The 23,566-nt window shown below is 36.8% G+C and overlaps 1 protein-coding gene across 2 annotated transcripts; it reads right to left on the bottom strand.

Annotated features, from left to right (window-relative positions):
* Positions 1-2,194: 2,194 nt before the first annotated feature.
* LOC128526268 (transmembrane protease serine 6) lies at positions 2,195-19,100 on the bottom strand. Of its 2 annotated transcripts, XR_008360793.1 has the most exons (19): positions 18,889-19,100; positions 16,342-16,471; positions 16,021-16,163; positions 14,561-14,628; positions 14,275-14,462; positions 14,132-14,173; positions 13,548-13,752; positions 12,236-12,372; positions 12,013-12,125; positions 11,544-11,653; positions 9,706-9,848; positions 9,446-9,544; positions 8,125-8,238; positions 7,845-7,961; positions 7,387-7,555; positions 6,899-7,170; positions 4,520-4,656; positions 4,035-4,263; positions 2,195-3,688 (listed from the first exon to the last, which is right to left on the bottom strand). XR_008360793.1 is itself a non-coding variant. In XM_053497945.1 (18 exons), exons 1-18 carry the CDS (start codon positions 18,964-18,966, stop codon positions 4,102-4,104), a joined length of 2,427 nt encoding a protein of 808 aa, XP_053353920.1. In that variant the 5' UTR covers positions 18,967-19,100; the 3' UTR covers positions 2,195-4,101. The 2 variants fall into 2 exon arrangements, 1 of the variants encoding a protein (XP_053353920.1); XM_053497945.1 differs by having other exon boundaries at positions 2,195-4,263.
* Between the last annotated feature and the right edge of the window lie 4,466 nt (positions 19,101-23,566).

The following is a 23,566-nucleotide window of genomic DNA, read 5'->3' as shown; positions in this document are numbered from 1 at the left end:
CTTTTTTTGCATGTGCAAAGAAATTTATTACACAACTTTGCAAATTGTGTTTGGTAGTTTATTTTCTAAAATTAAAGCAGGAATAAGCAATATTAGCAACATACAGTATATGCATTTTGTTTTCATTTCAAATATATGCTTCAATCTTTATGTCTTCATTAAAGCTTTGTGCTTTAAGTATTACCCTTAAAAACTACACAACTCTTGTAGTAGAAATTTTAAATTTCACCCTGTGCTTCTGTACGTCTGTATATAAGCTATTGTGCCACAGAATGGCAGTAGGGAGCTGGGTTTGTGCAATAACAGACGCCTGTTATACTGCACTGCATACTGTATGTGGCCCTATTTCAGTTCCTGTCCTAGAAAAACAAAACTCTCTTATCCTTCCCCTCACCACATTCAGTGAGCATATTTAGTGACAGATACAGTCTTTTTGCATACTCCCATGGGTTTATGTACCATAATTAAAACAAGTATATTTACAGTTTTTTTTTTTAATTCCTGTCTATGGTAATCTTACTGATGCATCTGTTCATATCCGGCAAGTATGTGAACAGGAAGTGTGTGGTATTAGGCTATGGTTTAATGTCTCAGTTCTGCCCAAACTATTGATCAAAGCATATGCAGGAGACATTAAAGTAAGAGTGAAAATGAAAGGCCGGTTACTGTAGGAATAATTTTAACACAATTACAGGGAGGTCTGTTCTCTGTTATATCATGATCTTCCGCAACATTAAAGATGTCTCTGGCTTCTTTTTTTCGTGAAAATTTACACAATAAATACGACACAATAAATGCAATAAATACGAATCATACATAACATTTACATTTTTTTATTGTTGTAAAATGTGCATGAAACCAGAAGATTAATTCATGCAAAGTGCATAAAAATCGTGGCAGCGCCATCTGTGTCCGATGTGAACTCTCACTTACTGAGAGATTGTTTATACCTCTTTATCCTGTATACAGGGTCATGGGGGGCCTGCAGCCTGTCTCAGGAGACTTGGGGCACAAGTCCACATCCTTGAGGGGGCACCAATCCAATGCAGGGCACACACACACACACACACACACATTCATGCTCATTCCCACACTATGGGCAAATTGGAAATGCCAGGTTGCGTAATCTGCATGTCTGTGGACTGTGGGAGAAAACCGGTGTACATGGAAGAAATCCCACAGGACAGGGAGGACACGCAAACCACGCACACAGACCCTGAGGCGAGAATCGAACATGGACCCTGGAGGTGTGAGGCAACAGTGCTAACCAATAATTCAACATGCCGCCGTGGGTATTTTAATTTAAAACTAAGAAATGCAAGATCTTCTTTGCAGATTGAAACAGTCCAGATGTATTGTTTTGTTTAGGACGTTTATTTGGGTGGGATTTATAAATTATAGGAACTAAATAAACAATTTAATTAGAATTTAATTATTCAGCCATTAAAACAAGTATAAATTTAATTATAAGATATAAATTATAAGTTGATTTAATGTCTTTACAAATGGATATAAACATACGTTTTTTTAAAATACTTGAAATAATTGGTGTTGGGAAATTGGAATAATACATTGGTACATTAATCATTTAAAGCTAAGCTAATTGCTTGGCTGCTTATTAGTGTAATTAATAAAGTTACATTATTAATATTATATAGTGTCTTTCTTATATTTTTGAAAAGAACATCCTAAGGGGAATAACCTAGATGAACCAGGTAAACTTTTTTCTTTTTTTCTTTCTTTTTTTTTTTAAATCTGGAACCAATGTCTGAGTTTGTTTGTCCACCAGCGACAGTCAGTCGGGCTGCTGTGTTATTGATCGTCTCGTCTCTGAGCGGTGTCACATTCATCTTTACTCACTTACTGCTCTTAGAAATCTGCTACTGAACAAACAAACTTTTCAACCTTATTTAATTTTTTGGAGATGCACACACACACACACATATATATATATATACACACACACACAAGCTTTGTCAAATGCATGTGCACTAAGGTTATTTAAGGACGAACCACTGTTGACTTAATCTGGAATACATTTCTCTATTCCTGTATGGTAGGAGTCGACATCACTATTTCTATATTTGCTTGAAATGAAAAGAAGAACTGAAGGAACTCTCTGGAGGTTGTTATTCACTGCGGTTCTACATAACAAAGTAGACAAGAAGAAATGTCAAGAGAAGACAAGCAAAAACAATACGTCTTTATTACAGAATGCAAATATATATAAAAACAATAGCAGGTTCTACAGATTCTGAATGCATAATAAATAAAAAACGAGATATGCTTTGTTTCAGACGAACAGTGTCATAACAACTAGTAAACAGACAGACCTGAACATGCAACAAAAAGACAGCATCATGCCAGGAAGCTTACAATAAGTTGAACTTTTCTGGCTGGTGATCATGGGAACAAAATTATTCTCAATTTTACTCGGACCAGACTCCAAAGATTCAATCTGTTTATAAATGTGATTAAAACATCTCTCATTGACATACGCTAGGAGCCGACGCAGGAGGGAACCGCAGGATGAGATATGAAAAGTTAATAAAGGGGAAATCAGAGCTTTAAAAACAACATCCAAATGTCATTGCTGTATTTTGACTCTGGAGGTTCTGACCTTTTATTGGCACACAATGACATTTGTATGCACAAAAGTCAAGCAGATTTAATCTTTTTTGACATTTTATATGCTAACAAATGAAGGATTACACGCCAGTCACATAACAGATATTAACTTTTCATTGTCATCCTTGGTAGTTTGTACAATTAAAAAATTCAATCCAACAATGGAAAGATATTTAATCGTTTTACAGTACTACTAATAATATTAATAAAAACTGCTTGACTGCTTTTATGCTCGTTAGTGTTGTTTTATGTGCTTGACATTATTTGCTCATTTAAAAAATCAGCATTTCAATAGACTATTCTGAAATAAATATTTTTTTTCCTTTATTTTTGTTAGATTGATTGTTTGTTAGATTTTATACTGTATATAGGAATATATTTTTATATATGTATGTTTTTGTATACGGATGTCTACCAACGATGTGTTCGTCTCATACAAAATGCTCATACCAAAATAAAAACAATTTTTAGAAAAAAAAAAAAAAACAATCTTCGGAATATGGTTTTGTTTTTGTTAAATTAAGGACAAAACTGAAACCGTTGTAAAAAGTTCCTTTTTCGAGTTCTTTTATACTAACTTCACATTTCCAGCACCATGACAGCGGGTTTTCCAACGGTCAAAATAATCCTTTATTTCTCCCATTTTAGAGTATTACTTCCTTTTCTTTATTTCAGTCACACTTTATATCTCATATGCACGCAAAAACACATCACAGCAAGTGAAAATATCTTGCATGTGATGTGTGCCTATTATTCTAATTTATCTATTATCATTATTCATCTTCTATACCATTTATCCTGTACAGGATCGCAGGGGCCTGGAGCCTATCCCAGGAATGCTGGGCATTAGGCAGGGTACAGTGGATTGGACAGGGTGCCAATCCATTGCAAGGCACACACACATACACTACAGGTAATTTGGGAACACCAGTTAACCTAATCTTCATGTCTTTGGACTGTGGGAAAAAACTGGAGTACATGCAGGAAACCCACCAAGCACAGGTAGTACATGCAAACCCTCCACTCTGCAGGTGCGAGGCAACAGTGCTAATCACTACACCTATAATAATAATAAGAATAGGAATATATTAACATATTAATATGATAAAATATAAACTTTTTAAAATTATCATTCTTTTTGTTTTCTTTCAAGAAATATTTATTTAAATGAGCAAAAAAAATATAAATATATTTAATAATGTTATATTTGGTTTACTATAATAATGTAACTGGAAACATAACTCTATAACTCATATGCACTTTTTGCAGTGTGAAAAGAAAAAAAAAAAAACACTGAACCTTAATATGAACTCTGATATTAAAATTTGATTTCATCATCCATAGCAGTCCAGCAACTTATCTAGAGTTTACACCAGTTGCTCTTTTGAACTTTTAAACCTACACACCTCTCTAGTCCATGCATCAGCGAAATGAGGAATAGCTGACAGCAGCTCCGGGCTGCTGCTTTGCTTGTCAGGAAGCGATGATTTGTTTAATCCAGGGAGATAGTCTAGTGATGCGCGTGTAAACGCCATAATAATCAGGTCGGCCGCAGCCACGGCCCCAGCTCACTACACCGGCCAAAAACCAGCGCCCGGACCGCTCCTGACAAACCAGAGGCCCCCCGGAGTCCCCCTGAAGGGAAAGGAAGCACATATGCAAAATAAAGCTTTTTTTTTTTTTACTGTGCATTATTTTCTTCAACATAATTACAAATAATATTTGGAATACTTGGATTTGGAATTGTTTTACGATCATGAAACTATTACAAATGGAGGATAAAACCTAACTAAATGAGTGACAGAAAACAGAGAAGTTAACAGATAAGAGGAAAAAGAGAAACTGCTCGTTGGTACGTTAAAATTATAATTAGAATTGACTGGTGTCCTACCTGACATGCGTCTTTCCCCCCACGCCGATAACCAGCACACAGCATTCGGGGAGTTATAATGTATCCATAGGAACGGACGCATGCCTCCTCACTGACCAACCGCACATCAACCTTCTGCAGAGTGTTGCTTACGCCACCTGGGGGAATATGTTAAAAAAAATTATTAACAAATGAGGAATTATTAATTTATGTATCCTTTTCTCCTAAAGTGACCTCATATAAGAAGATACACCTCCAGTGGTTTGTTGCTAGTTCAGTTCATGAGCGTGGCTCAGCAGTAGTTCATTTACATAGACATTGAAATGGTGAAAAAAAACCTGCCAAAAATGAAGAAGGAAATCTGGAGAGCTATTTCCTAACACTAGATTTAAAGATACAAGAAACTCTGGCTCTTTGGAAGCACATTATGGTGCAATGAGGGCTGGGTCAAGACTTTTGCACAGTACTATAAATACACTATATTGCCAAATGTATTCGCTCGCCTGACTTCACATGCATATGAACTTGAGTAACATCCATTTCTTAATCGGTTTAAGATAACAGCTTTAACTCTTCTGAGAAGGCTTTTCACTTGGTGTAGGAGTCATGTTGGAACTGGTGCGGGGTTGTTTTTCAGGAGTTGGGCTCAGCCCCTTACTTTCAGTGAAAGAAACTCTTGGTGTAAGGCCTCAGCATATCGAAGCATTTTGGACAATTTTATGCAGTTTGGTGTTGACCCCCTTCTGTTTCAACATGACTGCGCAACAGTGCACAAAGCAAGGTCCATAAAAACATGGATGATCGAGTTTGGTGTGAATGAACTTGAGTCCTGACCTTAACCTAATAGAACACCTTTGGGATGAATTAGAATGGAGAATGCAAGCCAGGCCTTCTCGTATTATATATATATATATATATATATATATATATATATATATATATATATATATATATATATATATGTTTAAAAAATAAACACACCCCAATAAAAGTCTTGCAAACTGTTATGACGCAGGTCTCGCCATGGGCATATCATCGCCATGCATGTTCACTACAGTTAGCTAAAGTAGTAGAAATCCAAACTAGGGTGACTGTTTTCTTGTGACACAATACAGCATACACTGCAGAGGAATGGCAAGCCAGTGTGTCATCCACAAAGGAAGCCTCTCTGTCATGAAGGCCATGCACAAAAAATCGGGCCTAAAATTTTCCCTGGCCAATGCTGAATAAAAAGAAGACTACTGGGACTGGAGTGTGGAGACCAAGATAAATGTTGAACTAATGGCTTCAAAACTGTATGGTGTCCCAAAGGTAAGGAATACAAAGAAAATGCATGGTGCCTACAGTGAAACATGGTGGTGGTAGTGTCCTTCTGTGGGTCTGCATGAGTGCTGGTGGTGTTCATTGGTGCATTTCATTGATGGTATCATGAATTCACAGATATCCTGAAAATGCTTCTATCACTCCATGCTCTTGGTTGTTGGTCACTTTTGAAACATGACAATTATCCAAAACATACATCTAAGGCCACTGTTGCATTTTTGAAGAAGAATAGGGTGAAAGCAATTAATTCTCCAAGTATGTTGAATAATCTGAAATCGAACACCTGTAGTGGATTCTGAAGAGACAAATTGAGCATCACACTCTTTCCAGCATCAAAGCTCTAAAAGAGGATGTTTGTTAATTTGTTGCCAACTTGCTCATTCCATTCCTAGAAGACTTTATGCTATCCTTACAAATTATAAAGGTCATACAATAGTCATACTAGATGTTGTAGTTGTTGTGGGGTATATACATTTTTTTGCATCAACTAATTTACCTGATATGTAATCTAAGTTATACAGGTATATTAACTCTGTTTTTATGCAATGAACCAAACAAATGTACTATAAAACTCAGTTTTGTCAAAAGTTTGGAAATTGTTGTTTCTTGTGTTTATTGGGATGTTAATTACATTTTTACTTTTCAAAGGTTATTAAAGTAAATGAATTTCTGTTAACTGTAAATCAGTTGTCAGAGGTTTCAGCTTAACTAGAAATGCAATTCCGCATGAAAATGTGAAGTGTGATTGTGCAACATCAGAGAACGCTGACCAGCCATGCCGAGCTAGTAACCACCACTGTCTATGATAAAGATCACTTCAGTGGAAAAAAAAAGGAGTATGATGAAAAAAAATAACAAAAACATGACAATGGCCATTGTGCTGGATTTACATTTTTACACCAGCACCAAATACGAATATACGAGAGCTGGAAGTGTTGACATGGTGTTGAAAAGTGCTAAGAGCAGAAGTGGCACAAAAAAAGTAGTTGGAATAAATCATCTGATTACTTGAGCGGTCACACTACCTTCTACCATGTCCTTTTTATGTCAATGCGTATATACAGTACACATTCTCACCTCCTTCTTTGAATGCCCCCCAACCTGTGACCCAGCATAACAAACCAGGCTCCAGCTGGTGTGTAGGCTCGGGCAGACAGGCGGGCAATGCCAACGTCCTTCCTGAGACGGGTCGCTCAAGCCTTAGTAGTGCCAGGTCATAGTCATGGATCTCATCATCATAGTACTGGTGCAGGTGGATATGGGTGACACGTAAAGCTTCCTCCGTCTGCGTGGAGGCACGCAGGTGCAGTTTTCCCAGATACACCGTCCATATGGAAGGCGAGTACAGACTGCGAGAAAAAGGAAAACAAAAAGAGACAGGAAGGAGGCTTCTATTTGGAATCTTCACATCCATTGAAGGTGTCCGGTTCATTTCCCAGCTTTTAAGAACTGATTGTGTGAGTATGGTACAAACTTTTATAACAAATATATTCTGTTTTCATTTTCACCAAAGTTTATAATAATTTTCTGTCATTATGGTTTACCATACAGCGTGTTTTACTCACCGATCATCGTTGAAGCAATGTGCTGCAGACACCACCCACTGGGAGGAGATTAACACACCACCACAGATATGCTGCCCACTGATCTGCAGGCTGGCCTGCCATGGCCACTCCCCCTCCATTGCATCGACTCCACCCACCACGCGTGTACTAAACTGGCGCAGACCGCAATCTGTGAATAATTTTGCTTATAGTTACTGAATTTACTAAAATTATTGGTGAGAACTACAATATGAGGAGTGTTCAAGTCACTGGAATTTTTAAATATATTTCTCTATATAATCCCTACAAAAAATTGTAGATTTGTGCATTTAAAAAAATATATATTCTGGTATTCGTCGACAGAATGATGGTGTAGAAAAGTTCTTCGGCAATTTTAATATTCTTTTTGGCCATAACAAAATATATTATACTCTATATTGATATGTATGATAGTATTTATTAATCTAAAAAAATCTCACCACAATTTTTCTCATCAGAAGCATCAGGACAATCAGTAATAAAATCACAAGCAGGGTTCAGCTTCTTCAAACAAGTGCCATCAGCGCACATGTAAGTCCTATCGGTACAAGGAACACCTGCAAATACACACAAGCAGCACATACTGTATCATTTATCACCCAGGTATACGTACTCTCTATACATTGCGCATTGGATTTTTTATTTATTTTAATTATTAATTTCTCTTTACGTACAGTAGCCATAATGTAGCCTTATGTAGAATGTGTTTGTGCATCGTACCCATTGTGCAGTTCTTTTCATCGCTCCCGTCAGTGCAGTCCTCATGCTGATCACACACCTTGTAGTAGTCCACACACTGACTGTCCCCGTGACAGCGGAACTGAGCAGGACACACTGTGATCCAAGAGTATATACACCTTATTACTTTAGGAAAAAAGCAACAATATTCTGAACTTTTGTGGTTTTAAAATGATTGGAAGTCTATTATTTTTATTGCCTTGACAGCACTGAACCACTCATAAAAGCCTCATTTTTTAAACTGAAAATTTTCATATCCATTACCTGATATATGTTGACTCATGATTGATATTTTTTATGAAACATTTTTAAATGTCATTGTGATAAATACTATATCTACAGTATTTCCATATTTGACTACAATAGATTCCTTCATCTGCAATAAAAATAATAAAGTTTGTTACATTTTGTGAACATTTAAAATATATATATATTTCAAAGTTTCAAAAGTTTTCCTGAAAATGAACATTAAAATTTAAATAATAAAAATACAAACAATGTCGATATGATAGCATATTGGTTAGCACTTCACACCTCCACGGTTGGTGGTTCTTATTTCACCTCCAAGGGTGAGTGAGTTTCTTCTGGTTTCCATTTCAAATTGTGTATGAATAGGTGTGTGAGTGTGTATGTGCTCATGCCCTGTGATAGACTGGCACCCAATTCAGGGTGTATCGTGCCTTGTGACCTATGTTCTCTAACACTGTATGAATAAATAAATAAATAATTAAACCCACCTTACCAAAATTGGTACTTACAATTTACCTTAGAATTTCCGTTACTTACTTACTTACGTATTAACATGTAGAAATATTAAAAACATCTTTTGGGTTATTTAACATATTTTTGTTGACTACATAATTCCATATTTGTTCCATTATCATTTTAATGTATTCAGTATTAAAACACTATTTTAAAACAACAAAATAAAAAACAGCCTTTAAACAGGAAGTTGTGTCTAATATATAAAATATAAAATTTTGCTTTAAATGCTACAACCTTTAATGCAATGCAACAGTGCAATGCTGAAATGTAGTGAATACTTGTTGTAAGACGTAGTGAAGTAATAGTATAATCCAACAATATAATTATTTAAATTAATTACAGATAACTGCAAACTGCCTCCCGCTGCTAATTAATATTTCAACGATTGACAATAAGTATCATGTTGTGATATTGTTAAGTGTCTTTTCTGTCCATTTTCAACCACAACCTGTGTAACTTCACGACACTAAGAGACGCATCATCACAGCTAAAGTATAAGGCATAACCTTATAAGGTACCACAGTAATTAAACTCTTACCGCAGTTTCTCTCATCTAGACCATTAGGACAGTCTGAGATCCCATCACACGCTGACACACACAGACCATTGACACTGCACAAGAACTGGTCAGGACAGGCTGCGCATGCACACACACACACACACACACACACACACACACACACACACTCAACAATTCAGTTACAAACATATATGTACACAATACCACATGTCTATATTCAGAGTTCAGATTTGTGAACATGTGTGTATGTGTGTGTGATTGCCACACAGAGAACCTACGATCTGATTGGTTGAACATGCTGTAGTGGACTTGAAGGCCAGGCCCTGTGAGTGACACTGCGGATGTCATGGACACGATGGTGGTGGAGGAGTGAAGGTAGAGCCGCTCAGCATACGGCTGCAGAGCCCTGGTACCGCACATCCTGTACACACACACACCACAAACTCTTTTAACCATGACCGAATTTCAGTGGGTTTTTTGTCCATGTGACATAAAGATACTACAGTAAAAAAAAACAAAAAACATAGTGTCAGGCAGACAGACGTGCAGGAAGTGATGCAGCTAGGGCAAAAGATGAACTGAGATAAGCCGACAAACAAGGGAAGGGAAGAGAAACATGCAACTAAGAGAACTATTCAACGATCATGATTTTTAACCATGAACAGCTTGTACAGTACACAGTGTAACAAAACCACTCTCTCCCAGGACCAGGGTTTTTTATAAAACAACACAGAAGACTGGGCTGCCTAGAACACACTTCTAGTGTAACTTACCAAAGGATGTTTCAACAGAGCAACTACAATGATGTAACAGCTGGAACAGGAAACAACGACCATATAAGGAAATGACTCACAGACTATGGTATGCCAACAGGGATAGAATCGGGTTAAATCTTTTTGTCCGAGTTGCACCATATGCATGTCATGCATGCTTTCCTTATATGGTCATTGTTTCCTGTTCTAGTTGCTTTATGATAAATTTCGGTGATATAATATACTCTCTATATATTATTTATCTATTTTATTACATTTCAACCATTTTATTATTTTTTATCATAGATTATCTTTTTTTTTAAAGTGAAGCATTCTTATATTTATTCTGCATTAGTATTTAACATTAGGATTCGTGTAAACGTTTTGGTCCTCAGGATATTTGTTATGATTTTGTTCACTTTTTATAATGTTTAAACCATTCACTTTCGTAAGAAATTGAAAGGCACTCATTTATAAATATTTAAACAACACTGCTGCATTTTTTTATTATTATTATCATTATTATTTTTTTTCTTTCTATTATTATTATTATTTTTTTTACAGTGGTACTTGTATGTATATCAGCACTGGTTTTGGTACCATGGTTTATAGTACTATGGTGTCTTTGACAGTAACATTGTACCATAAATACCATAAATACCATAAATATATAATGCATATTTATGTACTATAATGCTAATATATATATAGTATGATACCACCGTATGTATGTAATATTAATTAAGTACCACAGTGAAAATGCTTGATGTTACTGTACTAGTACTATACTGTACTATACCAGTATTAGTGCTAACATATCTAATATGGTACAGTGTGTAGAGACATACAGTACGTTATTAGATACCTGCTGAGCTTTGGTAGCCACTATGGTACCGAAAAAGTACCAAGAATTATACTGTAGTACACACCATAGTACTACTAGGTTCCTATTAAAGTGCCACAGTACTCACAATGGTATTTCACAGTAGTAGGAACAGTAGTGCAATAGTACAGTACCTATCCTGGTGTTTTATAAAGTCCTATACTGCCTTCTATAATAATGTCATAAAGTAAATGAAATCAAGTTGTAATGAATGAAATTATGCAAGAATAATTTATGCAAACTAATTTAAGTTATTAATCAGAGATTTAAATTATTTATTGCAAACACAATTGTGGGCGCGTGTTGACCAGATGTGAGTCAAGAACAGATAAAATGGTCATACTAAGTTATACTGTATAACAATGACTTGAATGTCATATACTGCAGGAAGTGTATTCTTGTAAAGCTTTTGTTCAACTCATCTTGTCTTACAGTAGATTGTGTCGAATACAGTTCTAAAGTATCAGAGCGTAGAGCTCACCTGCGGTTCTGAATGAGCCACTGGCCTTGTGTGCAGTTCTGGGTGTAACTGGCTCGACTCAGCTCATAGCCCTCAAATTCAAGGGTCAATCCATGCGTAGATGATGGCATCTACAAAACAAATTAAAGCCTATAAAATGGCTGCACATTCATGCATATTAATGGAACTAATAAATCTTTCTGTTTTTATTAATCAGTCAATAGTAAAGGTTGGAAATTTATTATATATTAAATTATATATTAACTGATAAGAATAATGTGGCTTAAAAATCTTTTCACATTCATATTTTTTATGTTTCTATAACGCCTAGTGAGATCATGATAAAAGTGTAAAAGTATTTTTTGAAGCTGGATAGTGTGAATAATCCAGATTGACTGAATTCACTACAACTGTGACGGTATTAAGATCTCACTGATTTGTCTATTTATGGAAGAATACTGAAAGCTAGGGTTATCCCTATCTGACTTACAGTGAAGTGCCAGGTACAGTTGGTATTGGGTGGATAATAGCTTGGATAGAACGGGGTCTGTAAGCTCCCCTGAACGCCTTTCTTCATCTCCAAGTTGATATTGAAGGAGCAATCTACAAAACACGACATCATCCTTAACATACAACATGCCAAAGATAAACTATATCTGCACAATGAGATTAGGTTTTCACTGTTTCCATAAAAGCAAGTAAAATAAGCATACTCTTTTTGGGCCAGGCTTGAGCGGAGAGAGAGAACGGGTCTTTATAGTTGTACTGGCCCTGTTTCCACACCACCGTCATCCAGTCAGCAGAGGATAGAACCTGCACCACTTGCTCATGCCTGCTACAGCCATACAGACTAACAGGTGGAGAAGTGGAGGAGAGAGGAGCAGAGAGGAGACGAAAGTATTGGGAAAAGGAGAGAAAGGAAAAAAAATGTGTGTGAAGCCTTTCTGGTGTGTGTTAATGGAGAGGCTTTAAACTTCGCAAATATGTATTTAGGTTTTTTGGATATGTCAGGTAGAATAAAAGTTGTCACTGCTTTTATAAAGGGTAAACTTTACCACTACCAGAATATGGGAATGAAGTTGTGGAACTATCAAAATGAGCATATTATTAATATTTATTGGTCATAGAAACAACTGTAAACAACAGTTGTGCTATTTCTTTGCCTTTGTGACCCGGGACAGTTGGTTAAAATGAACAAAATTTCAGTTTATTATTTTGTGCACAATTCTGAGCCCTATATGTGTTTAATGGCTAAATTGCTCTAAGCTTTAAGGGCTACATGCTGTTATCAATTCTAAAGCAATGATATCGAGTTGTTATTGATTATTCCTATGAATTGGTATCGCCTCCTCACCTTCTGCAGCATTCGGAAGCAAAAAAACTACCCCGTCTTCCAATGTCTACAGGTCAATGCCCAACCGTTAGTGGGACTTTATGAGGTCACATTGTTAACACCTCGTTGTGTGTAAATTTGAAATAGTCAGAAGTGACATAGTAATTTTGCTTCATGTCGATGGCGACATTATGGTTTCATTATCAATTCTTTAGGACTCATCATCATATGACATTGACAAACTCTTTAACAGCTCGCTATTGAAACGTTATCATGGCATTAACACTTATTGCCTCGAGTCAAAATGTGCTGTAGAGTCATTTTCATGTCCTCACAAATCATTTAAATTTTCAACGGCTTGAAGTGAGGTCGCTATGCTTGAAAAATTAACCAAATTGGTACCAAACTAAAGGACTTCAGGGACGACATTAGAAGTGGAATGGGGTATAACACAGTGTTGCTTTAATCACAAGTAATGGATTAATTAGTCAATGTAATTTTCCCTTATTACCAATAATATTGTAATACTGACTTATTCATTTCATAGTTTAAATTTATATCACTCCATTCAGGCATCAAAGAGTTTGGGACAAAGTTCAAAAGTAGTTCAAAAACACAAGTGTTTCAGATAATAATAAAATGTCTATTTTTGTGGAACACAGGAATGCCTTAGAAATGGTTGTGCGACTCACGAGGTGATGAGTGTGGAGTCCGCAGGCGCGAGCGAGTCATAGATGGCCAGCCGGTCTCGGCACTCAGGAAGCCGCCACTCCACCCTTAGCTCCAGCTGGGAGCCCTCAGGAGCCCTCAGGTGCCAGAGACATGATGAGCGCTGTGTGTCTGGACCCTTTAGAACAACAGGAGCGTTGCCGGATACCGTCTGATACCGGTAACAATCTGAGACGGAGACGAGACAGACACTAGTGTGTTAAAGCATAAATAGATGTTATACATCCCACAGCAATATATCTTGCAGAATTAAACCGAATGAGTTTAAACCAATTAAACCACTTGAATCGAATAAAATCACGTAAGTCAAATTGACTTGACACAGAGATCTGGATAAGGTAATAATTGCTGATGCTTAATTGCAGAAGCATATAGAAGCTCTAGAGGATAGAGAGAGATAAAAGAGATGCTCATGGAAACCAACAGCAAAGCAGCATTACAAGCAAGTATAGTACAAACATTAACCACAAGCAACCTTAAGTGAGAGGAAAAAAATGTTAGATTGGTAAAATAGAAGAGCAGAAAACAGAACTGAAAAATCTCATACCAAATGAAGCTTGCAAAAAATCTATAACTTTGGGCTGGGTTTCTGAAAAAGCAAAATTAATAATAAAAAATGAACAAAACACAAGCTTTAGAATATTGTATGAGTTGCGCTACAATGGAGTTTGCAATATTATATGCCATTACCTGATATGGAGAATTCAGACAGAAGAAGCAGGTTTCCCTCCAAGTTAACCGTATCCTTAACATCTGTCTCTCTGAATCCCTGCAGGGTTCCCAGGAGGCTCTCACTGACCTTCTGCATGGTGACCTTCTCAGCGTGACTCTCAGGGAGAGACAAGATGAGCCAGAAGTGCGCCACTACACTGCCCTCGCTGGGGAAACAACATTTACAAGGAGTAAATATACTGTATGTTCATTAGCAATCATGATATATAGGAAAATATAGGAAATGTGAAAGCTTCCTTATTACCTAAAACCAAACACTCTGGTGGATTTGAAATATCGAGACACACCTGATAACTTCACAATCTTCTCCAGCTACAAGAATTAATAAGATACAAAAAAGTTATTTAAATCAATGAAATATTGAGCTGGTAGGCAGAAATAACACAGCAAATTACAGGTTTATAATAATGTCCACACTCTAATATGTTTTGTTTTTATTGTTACTATAGCAACAGATCATTATCTTGCTTGGTGGATGCTTTGCATAAACATTTACAGATATAATTAATTTATTAGTAAAGAAAAATTTAATGAAACACTTCTAGAAGGAAAACTCATTTATTCTGTGGAGGTTCCATATCATTGGGCATAGTTATAAAAAAAAAATATATATATATATATATATATAAAAAAACGAAGGCTCCAAGGATCGAACCTTAAGATTGCTTTTACATTGCCTGATTCATCCTGCGCCTCCACTCTTGCCCACTGGCCAGCTTTCACATCAGTAATATTTTTCTTTGATATTTCTCAAGTACACACTTTTGAACCAGCAGGTGGTTGTTTGCATCCAGTTGGTTTTCGAGCAACCAATAATCACAAAATAAATTGTGAAAACCCTCGTGCTGTGCTCAATATAGAAATAACTTTACGAACCTTTTAGAGAAAAAATTTTAGTCTTCTGCCTTCGTTGTTTATCAGTCATGCGTATGAAGTTCAGTGGATGAAACTAGCACATGCTGCATACATCCAGAAATATCAGAAGAGAGATCTCAGTCATGGCGTCACATTCGATTTCATCGTTCTGTATGGTTGACTTTCATATTTGATTTAAACCATGCTCAAGCATCTCTTCCAGTGAATGTTAAATATTGAACTCTGTTGCAAATTAGGGTGCTTTTGCACTAGGCGCACCCCAATCGGCATTAAGCCCAGTACACTTGTGTAAAGTGAACACTCCATACCATGTCATACCAAGACTTAACTTGCTTTTACCTTTCCTGTCTTTGTTTTTATTGGCACATTTGAAGCAAACTAACAACTATCAAAAAATGTAAATATGCAAGTGTACTCAGGTACGGAACAATATTACTAATGTGAAAGCAGGCCAGTGCAGGAGATAAGAAAGAGGTGCAGTCATGTTATAAATCCTTCATTCATACTGTCTAACAGTCTTAGTGGCAACTTTATTTTCTAAAAATGGAAACCTGATCAAACTGATTCCAATAAAAAACACATCCATACACTTGCAGAACTAAAGGTAATTGATCAGTGACAAAGATGACCCAATTTTTTTTTTATCTGATCAAGGCCTAAACTGGAACTGTCAGTTTTATCTACAAAACAAGTGATCACCACCATGTTCCTGGAGATCCATTTCTCTCTAGTATACAGGGTTAACTTCATTAGCTTTTAAGGAAAAGGATTAGACTGAATGTAGATTTCCAGCTTGATTCTTCTGTAAAAATGGAAATTGGTTCTGACCATGGCTTCCACGTTGCGCGCCTCCTCCCGAAACACTCGACTAGTGTGTGAAGAGAGAGCAGTGGAGAAGTTCCTGTTCAGTATAGAGATCTGGCCTATATACTGCTGCTCCACCCGCACCTCTAACACCCATACTCTGTACTCTAAACAGAGAGGAAAGAATAAACATCTACAAAGCAAAATTACTATTTATATAGAGTAATATTAATTTAAATATAATATACTGTTTAGTATGTAAGTGTGTAAAACCTGCTGGATTCCATTTTATAATTCAGTAATATAGTGATTTAATGTAATGCTACTTTCCATCATGTTTATTACCTAGAAAGTACCATGCCAGGACTGAACCTCCAGCCAGGATCAGAAGGATGAAGATGATGATCAGGACAATACTCCGCACTGAGATCACCTTAGATTTGCTTTTTTGGATCAGAATTTTTTCTGAGCCTACCTGGAGATAGGGGAGAGTTGTTCATAAAGTAATAATAGACAAGATAATCAGCCTATTAAGTCATGAGATATGTCTGAAGCCACATTTGCATCCTCTGTTTTGGACAGTTGTCATTTTTTGTGTATTTGCATGCACAGGTTTGTTCATAATTAGTTATATGTGTACAAATAACAGCAGCATTATGGAAATTGTTAAATATATTGGATATTCTTAGTTCGCTTTGGCCTACTAAAACATTTACCCACAACTTTAATAAGGCCATTTTTGGGGGAGAAATGAGGAGAGCCAAACAGAATACAACCCTCATGATTCTGAAGCTGGTGGCCAGAAAAGTGCATAAGTGCTTTATAATTGCATCCATCTAGCTAGGAACCTTTGAAGTTCAATGAGGGACTTCAGGGACTGTGGAGGCCAATAGTGAGCATTGTATCTAACCCTATTTTCACAACTGTGGTAGGACCACCGGTCATCATTCACACACTATGGGCAATTTAGGAACGCCAGTTAGCCGAAGGAAACCAGAGCACCTGATGGAAACCCATCAAGCATACGGAGAACTCTATGCACAAAGACACTGAGGTGGGAATCGAATCTAATTATAATCTAAGCACATTAATAATTCTTTTGCCACTGTTAGGCACGCGTATGGTGTAGAGTTACTTACATTCTGTCACTTTTTAATCAAACCAGCCTATGAAATGCTAATGTCATCACTGGGTCCCATCAATACATCTAATGCACACAGAGCCAAAGCAATGCACACTTTGGATTTTACCTTTCATTTGCTATTCCTATGTCGTGTACCACATTAATAAATGATTAATGAAGCACTAACGTAAATACACTGCCTGGCCAAAAAAAGGGAAAAAAGCTGCACACTCCAAAATTTATTGAATGTCTTTATCCTTGATTATGGTGGTAAATTCATGTGTGAAACCAATTCCTCATGCTCCTAGAACACACTTTCACAATTTGAATCCTGGAATCAGTCTGTTCCATCAGCGAAGAAAAAAACTCCATGGATATGATAATCTGTTCATTTAGTACATTCAGGTCGTCAGCTGATTTCATTTTATTGCCACTTAACGTTGCTGAGTCTAGACCTGAGCAACTGAAGCAACCCCAGATCATAACACTGCCTCCAGAGGCTTGTACAGTGGTCACTATGCATAATGGTGCATCGCTTCACACGCTTCCCTTCTTACCTTGACACACACTTCACTCTGGATAAGGAAAATCTAAAACAATCAGAGCACATGACCCTTTTCCATTGCTCTTTAAGATCCCAAGTTAATCTCACTGATTAGTCTCACCAAGATGTTCACACAGTTGCTTAATCCTAATCCTGTGAGTTCTCGTCACATTGTGCATGTGGAAGGCATTCGCTTTTACTATTAAACATAGCTGTGATTTATATTCTTCTTTAAAAAATATATTTTTTTTAATTACCTAGTGATCATTTTTTAACAGCACAGCACAGTCCTTACAGTTTTCAATAGTCTGTTGGACAGCTCTTAACCCGATTCCGGGCATTTTCTTAATTGTTTTCGGTGCTTGATGCAGGCCAGTGTTTTGACCCTTCTGAAGTGGAGACTTTTTGACCAGGCAGTGTAGGCGTGAAGTTTGCCTTACAAATAGTAAGTAAGTAAAGTGGCAGTGTAAGCTTTAAGTACAGGGGAACCGAGGATACAAAAGGCAAAACTAAATAAAACTAAACTAAAAGGGTATTGCACTGAAAAACTCACAGAACCGGACCTCTTTTTCCTCTGTTGATTTGTTTTGAAAGAAGTGTGTCCTACTAAAACATGGCGACCTACGCTAAATGCAATGCCCCATGACATTGTTGTTCATTTTCATGAAGAAGAAACTCAACAAAATCATCACAGTATTTGCCTGAGCGTTACCTACCTGCTGAGTTTAAGCTATAATTATGCACACTCAGTCTAAGCACTTAAAAGACACTTGACAATGGATAGATAAGGTGGGAAAGTAAATACCATGGTTATGAAAAGATGAAAATACTTTGCATGTTTTAAAAGTGTTTCTACAAAATAGTGTACACCTTTAAACTTATAGGAAATATTTTGCATTCTAAATAATTTTTTTCACATGTGTTAAACCAGAGGTAGAACTACAGAAGAAGATATGGACAAAGCACTGGATTACTATTATATTACTAGTTTCAACTGGTTGATATTCGTTACTTGTACTAGATGTATAAAAAGCATAATGATTCATCGCATGAACCACATGAACCATTATCTGAGCTCAATCTGCATGACAGCAAGACATGTGATTTTTCAGTTATTATTAATCATGTGAATTAATCAGTATGCATTCATTATCCATCAGGCATCAGTGATAAATGTTGACTATTAATATTAACCCCCAGTTTGAGGCTTATATAAAGCACTTACTTGCGAGACGGGACTTTCAACCTTTCCATTTCCATACTCCACAAAGTACACTGTGTTCTCTGCGTTCTTCTGCTCCATAATGTTACAGGACTGAGATATCCAAGTCGCACATTTCCAAAAAGTATATTGTCACTTAATCCTATCGCGATGAAGTGAAAAATAAAAGTTCTCACTCATGATAATTCCCCATGCTTGAGTGCCACCTGCGTCCAGGCCTAATGACCTCCAAGCACCAGAAGAGCTGCTCCCGTTTCCCTTTATTTACAAATCCAAAGTTTGCCATAAATCAATATCCTCTTGAAGCTTTCAAACCACGTTCTGGCTGGTCATATGTCCCTGTCCTTGTTTTGTATTTGAGCTTAATACTTAATAAAAATGCAAACAGCATGACTACAGCTAATGCAGATTGGGTTAACTGATGTGGTAGTACTGTGCTGTATGTATCCAAGAAACAGGTAAACTAAGAAGCCTGCAGGGAACTCAGTTTATTCCCTTGGCTGCTTGTGTCTATGTAGTCATAATGATATGGCATGATTCTTGATCGTAAACAAGAACCAGTAGGTTGTAACTTGATGAAAAAAAAAAAACACCTTGATTTTCTTTTTATTAAATACTACTACTACTTCTAATATTAATAATAATATTAGGCAGCATGGCTGCTTAGTGGTTAGCACTGTTCTCCCCATGCTTGGTGGGTTTCCTCTGGGTTCTCTGGTTTCCAAGGACATGCAGAATTGGTGTTTCCAAATTGCCTGTAGTGTGGATGCATGTGTGAATGTTGCCTCAGTCAAAAAAAATGGGAATAAATACAATGTTACCATAGGCCTCCACAGTCCCTAGTTGTACTACAGAGATTCCTAGATGAATGGATGGATGGAATATTAATAATAACAATAATAATAATAATAATTACTTGACATGTCACTTATACAAATACATAAACTGTGGAGTTGTTAGTCTTCATTAATGTGTTGGTTATGTGTATTTTGGTTGCTTCCTCCAATTTAATTTAAATTTTGCTACCATAGGAGATAGGCAAATTTTCTTCTTTTTAAAGATTTCTATTTGCAATCTTCCTGTTTTCAGGTTCCTGTTTGCTAATGTGGGGTGCTAGACTGTCTCTATCGCCCCCTCTCTTTTTTATTTGACATCTTGATTCTTTTTGTGATAGAAAATGTCATCAGTTTTCCCTTTCTTCTAGGTAAATTTTTGGCCATGTGCCAAGCTTGTATGTGCAGACCGGATGGTCCGCTATGGCGACCCCTTGCCTGGAGCAGCTGAAAAGCCAACAACGTTTGTCTGTGAAAACAAATTTTATTCATATCTATGCATTAATTTTAAAGGAGGTATCAGCCATTTTAAAAGTTATGACTTGCAACATTGGGTGTGAGCGAGAGAGTCCGGGGAACAGGTTCAGAACTCAACCTTCCCAACTTCAAACATAGTCACCAAGGACTACAACATCCTTGCACACTGTCACAATCACCAGAGCTCTAATTGAGCACACCTGTTCCTAATTACCACACATTATAATCCAACTGTATTTGACTGATGGCACTTAGTTAGTAATCTAGTAACTCAGTGTAAGAATATATCAAATGACCAACTTCAAAGAACTTTTGTAAATGTGGTGCTTGCTGGGAAATGGAGTTCTGAACCTGTTCTCCTAATTTTCTTACAGTGTGTTTGTTTTTGTATTTATTTTTTCCTTTTCCTTCTAATTTATTTAAAATTGTATTTGTGTCCCTCCAATGACAGTTTAAAATGCCTTGCACTTTTGCATTTATAAGTGTGTCTCTGGTGCCAGTGACTATATTTAAAATATCCTAAACCAGTTTCTCACTGTGAAATGCTGAGTTTCGTCTCTTTACTGCAGCTGCTTGTTTATAAGTCTTTCTGCCTTCAGTCTTGTTCACAGTAAATAAAAAGCATACCCAAGTTCAAGCATGAGAACAAGTCATAGACGTAGTCAATGAAGGATATCCCATTTCTTTGCCTTGAGAAAAGCTCGAGGAGCTTTCACTGTACAGTATGTTTTTTTTTTTTTTTTTTTGCATCATTTTTCTAATTCTGAGCAGAGATTATAGCACTATTCACTTCGGAATTCGTCCTCCTACTTTTATCAGCAGTCAGGTCATAAATAAACACCAATGACCCAGTTCCACTGGCAGCCAAACATGCTTATGCCAAAACACTGCCTCCACCATGTTTGACAGATGATGTGGAATGCTTTGGATTATGAGCTGCTGCTTTTCTTCTCCATACTTTTCTTTCCCCATCATTCTAGTCTAAATTAATCTTGGTTTCATCAGATGAAGAAAAATCCATGGCAAAGTCTAATCTGACCTTTTTGGCTATTTCCTTAAGAGTCTTCTTGACTTGACTAGGTGTTGTGAAATGGTGCTTCTTTACTATGGGCAGAATTCTACGGTCATCCACTTAAGTTCTCTTAAGTGGTCTTCAGTGCTGTTGCTGAGCTTGCCAGTTAACTGCTTCTTTTTAGGAATGTTCCAAATGATTGTAATGGCCAATCCCAATGTTTTTTGCCTTCTTCCCGATTAGTTTATTTTGGCGACCTCCACTTGCAAAGGCACCTCTTTGGCCTGTATGTTGAGTGTTCAAATGATCAGCTACCACAAAACAAATATAACACCCAGAGCCAACTCCAACAGTTTAGTGAACAGACTTCATTCGCATTCTGAGTCCTTCATTTCAATTTGAATGTAGTGTACAGAGTACTTATGCATATATACTGTACATACATACATGTATATACATACACACATACTTACCTACAGCTAAACCCTATTCTTGTATTATTTGTAATTTTAAAAAGTCCCTTTGTCACAGTCGAGTGTCGCCCACTGTGTGGTTTGTCTTAACGCTTGTTTCCCCCTATTTAAACTGCGTCATTCATCACTTGTCAATGATGTAATGTCTGTAAATATTCAGTAGCAACATCAGAGACCAGCAACTGCAACAGATGGGATGTTTAAAGAGAATTCAAGAGTTGGGTTCTACAATGGTGCAAAATTATTGCTTAAAAGTACTGTACTGTACCACTCAGCCATAACAGTACAAAACAAAACATTATGAACACTATGAACACCAGGACATTGGCAGGGAATCCTTTGGGATAGCCTTTTCTGTGAGATCAGGCCAGATCAGCTGGCCTTTGGCCTCATGGCCATGTGTGAGACTTGGGTGCCCACGATCCTCTCACCGGTTTGCTAGTGTATAGTTGTTTTCAGTTCACCTGGAATTATATTCCAACTAGGAAAAGTTATTCTATCAGCATGTGCAATTTGAAAACTACAGTATGCCTACATTTGCATTACTATTGGTACAGCCCTTGTGTAGATGTGGTTATTGAAGTATGCAATCTAGAATTAATAAAATATGTTGGTTGAATGTAAAAAATATAGCAAACTCTTCTTTGATTGTTTTGTTTCACATTCACATTTCATACAAACTTCCATAATTCTTTTGATAATTATTATTGAAGATAATTAGTAATATTATAGGCACTACATTTTAAGCTACACTAATGTACTTATCCCAGCATTTCACTAGTGCTTGGATACCATTAAGGTAGAAAGTTTTCTCAGTAGGCCAGAGTCATGATTGCACTGCCTGCTACATGTCTGAAACACTGGCCTCTCAGAAACTCCTTTAATTACCCAAACATGTACAGTAGAAATGGTTATATGTGGCAATAACTCCGAGCCAAGTTCCTTTAACTCTAAGTGGTGTTGGAGAATGATGTGTGTGTAGAGTTCTCAAAGACAAATATATCTCTTTCACAAATGTATCTCTTTCACAAGTTTGCTCTTTCACTGATTTTCGAGGATCAGGCGTTGCATTCGCTGAAGGTTCACAGGAACAGCTGTAGTGGGCTCGAAGCCAGCTCAGCCAGGATTGTCATTCATGGATGTAAAGTCCTTTTTAAAAATGTTTGCTTTGTTCAAACGTTTTACTGAAGCTATGAGACTCATCATTATACTGTGCTTGAAGTCTTCTGTAAATATATGCCTTCATTGCATGATTAGTTTTGATTTGACTTGAATGCCATTTGTACTTTTCTTTATATGATTTATGCCTCAAACTAAATATTCCCATGTGCCATCTGGTGGTTGGTAAAAATAATGCCATGTCTTATAGGATTGTAATATATATATTATGCAACAATGCATATTTAGCCAGATGTGATAGATCTGTAAAGTTTGTGGTACATGTGAAAGCCTAGAAATGAATTGATGGTTATAATATAAATAGCTTATGCACTGTATGTGAAGGAGGGGTGGGGTTGGGGTTGGGGGGGTTGGGTGTATGGGGGGGGGGGGGGGACTAAGACACACAAACAAATAAAATCATACCTTAGATTCAAAGACAATAGACAATAAGACATTTTTCCCTAAGACATTTTTCTAAATGTGCAATTTGCTAAAATTTTAAGGTTTCATGGTTCTTTGCATGGTAAAGTGTTTCAGCTTTTCCAGTGGGGTTCTCCTCAGAACATTTTTTAAAATTAAACCCTTTATATTAGATTGTGTGGCTTTAGGGAGTGCAAGTAAACAGCCCCTTTTCTGCATTCATTTCTCCCTTCCTTCCCATATTCAGTTTCTTCCCTCTTTCTCTTTCCAGAAATGAAATATCATAACTCATTTCTCCTATTTCA

The sequence above is a fragment of the Clarias gariepinus genome, chromosome 6 (assembly GCF_024256425.1).
Source record: "Clarias gariepinus isolate MV-2021 ecotype Netherlands chromosome 6, CGAR_prim_01v2, whole genome shotgun sequence".
In the NCBI taxonomy this organism is placed as follows: Eukaryota; Metazoa; Chordata; class Actinopteri; order Siluriformes; family Clariidae; genus Clarias; species Clarias gariepinus.
This window is presented reverse-complemented; position numbering and strand designations above follow the sequence as displayed.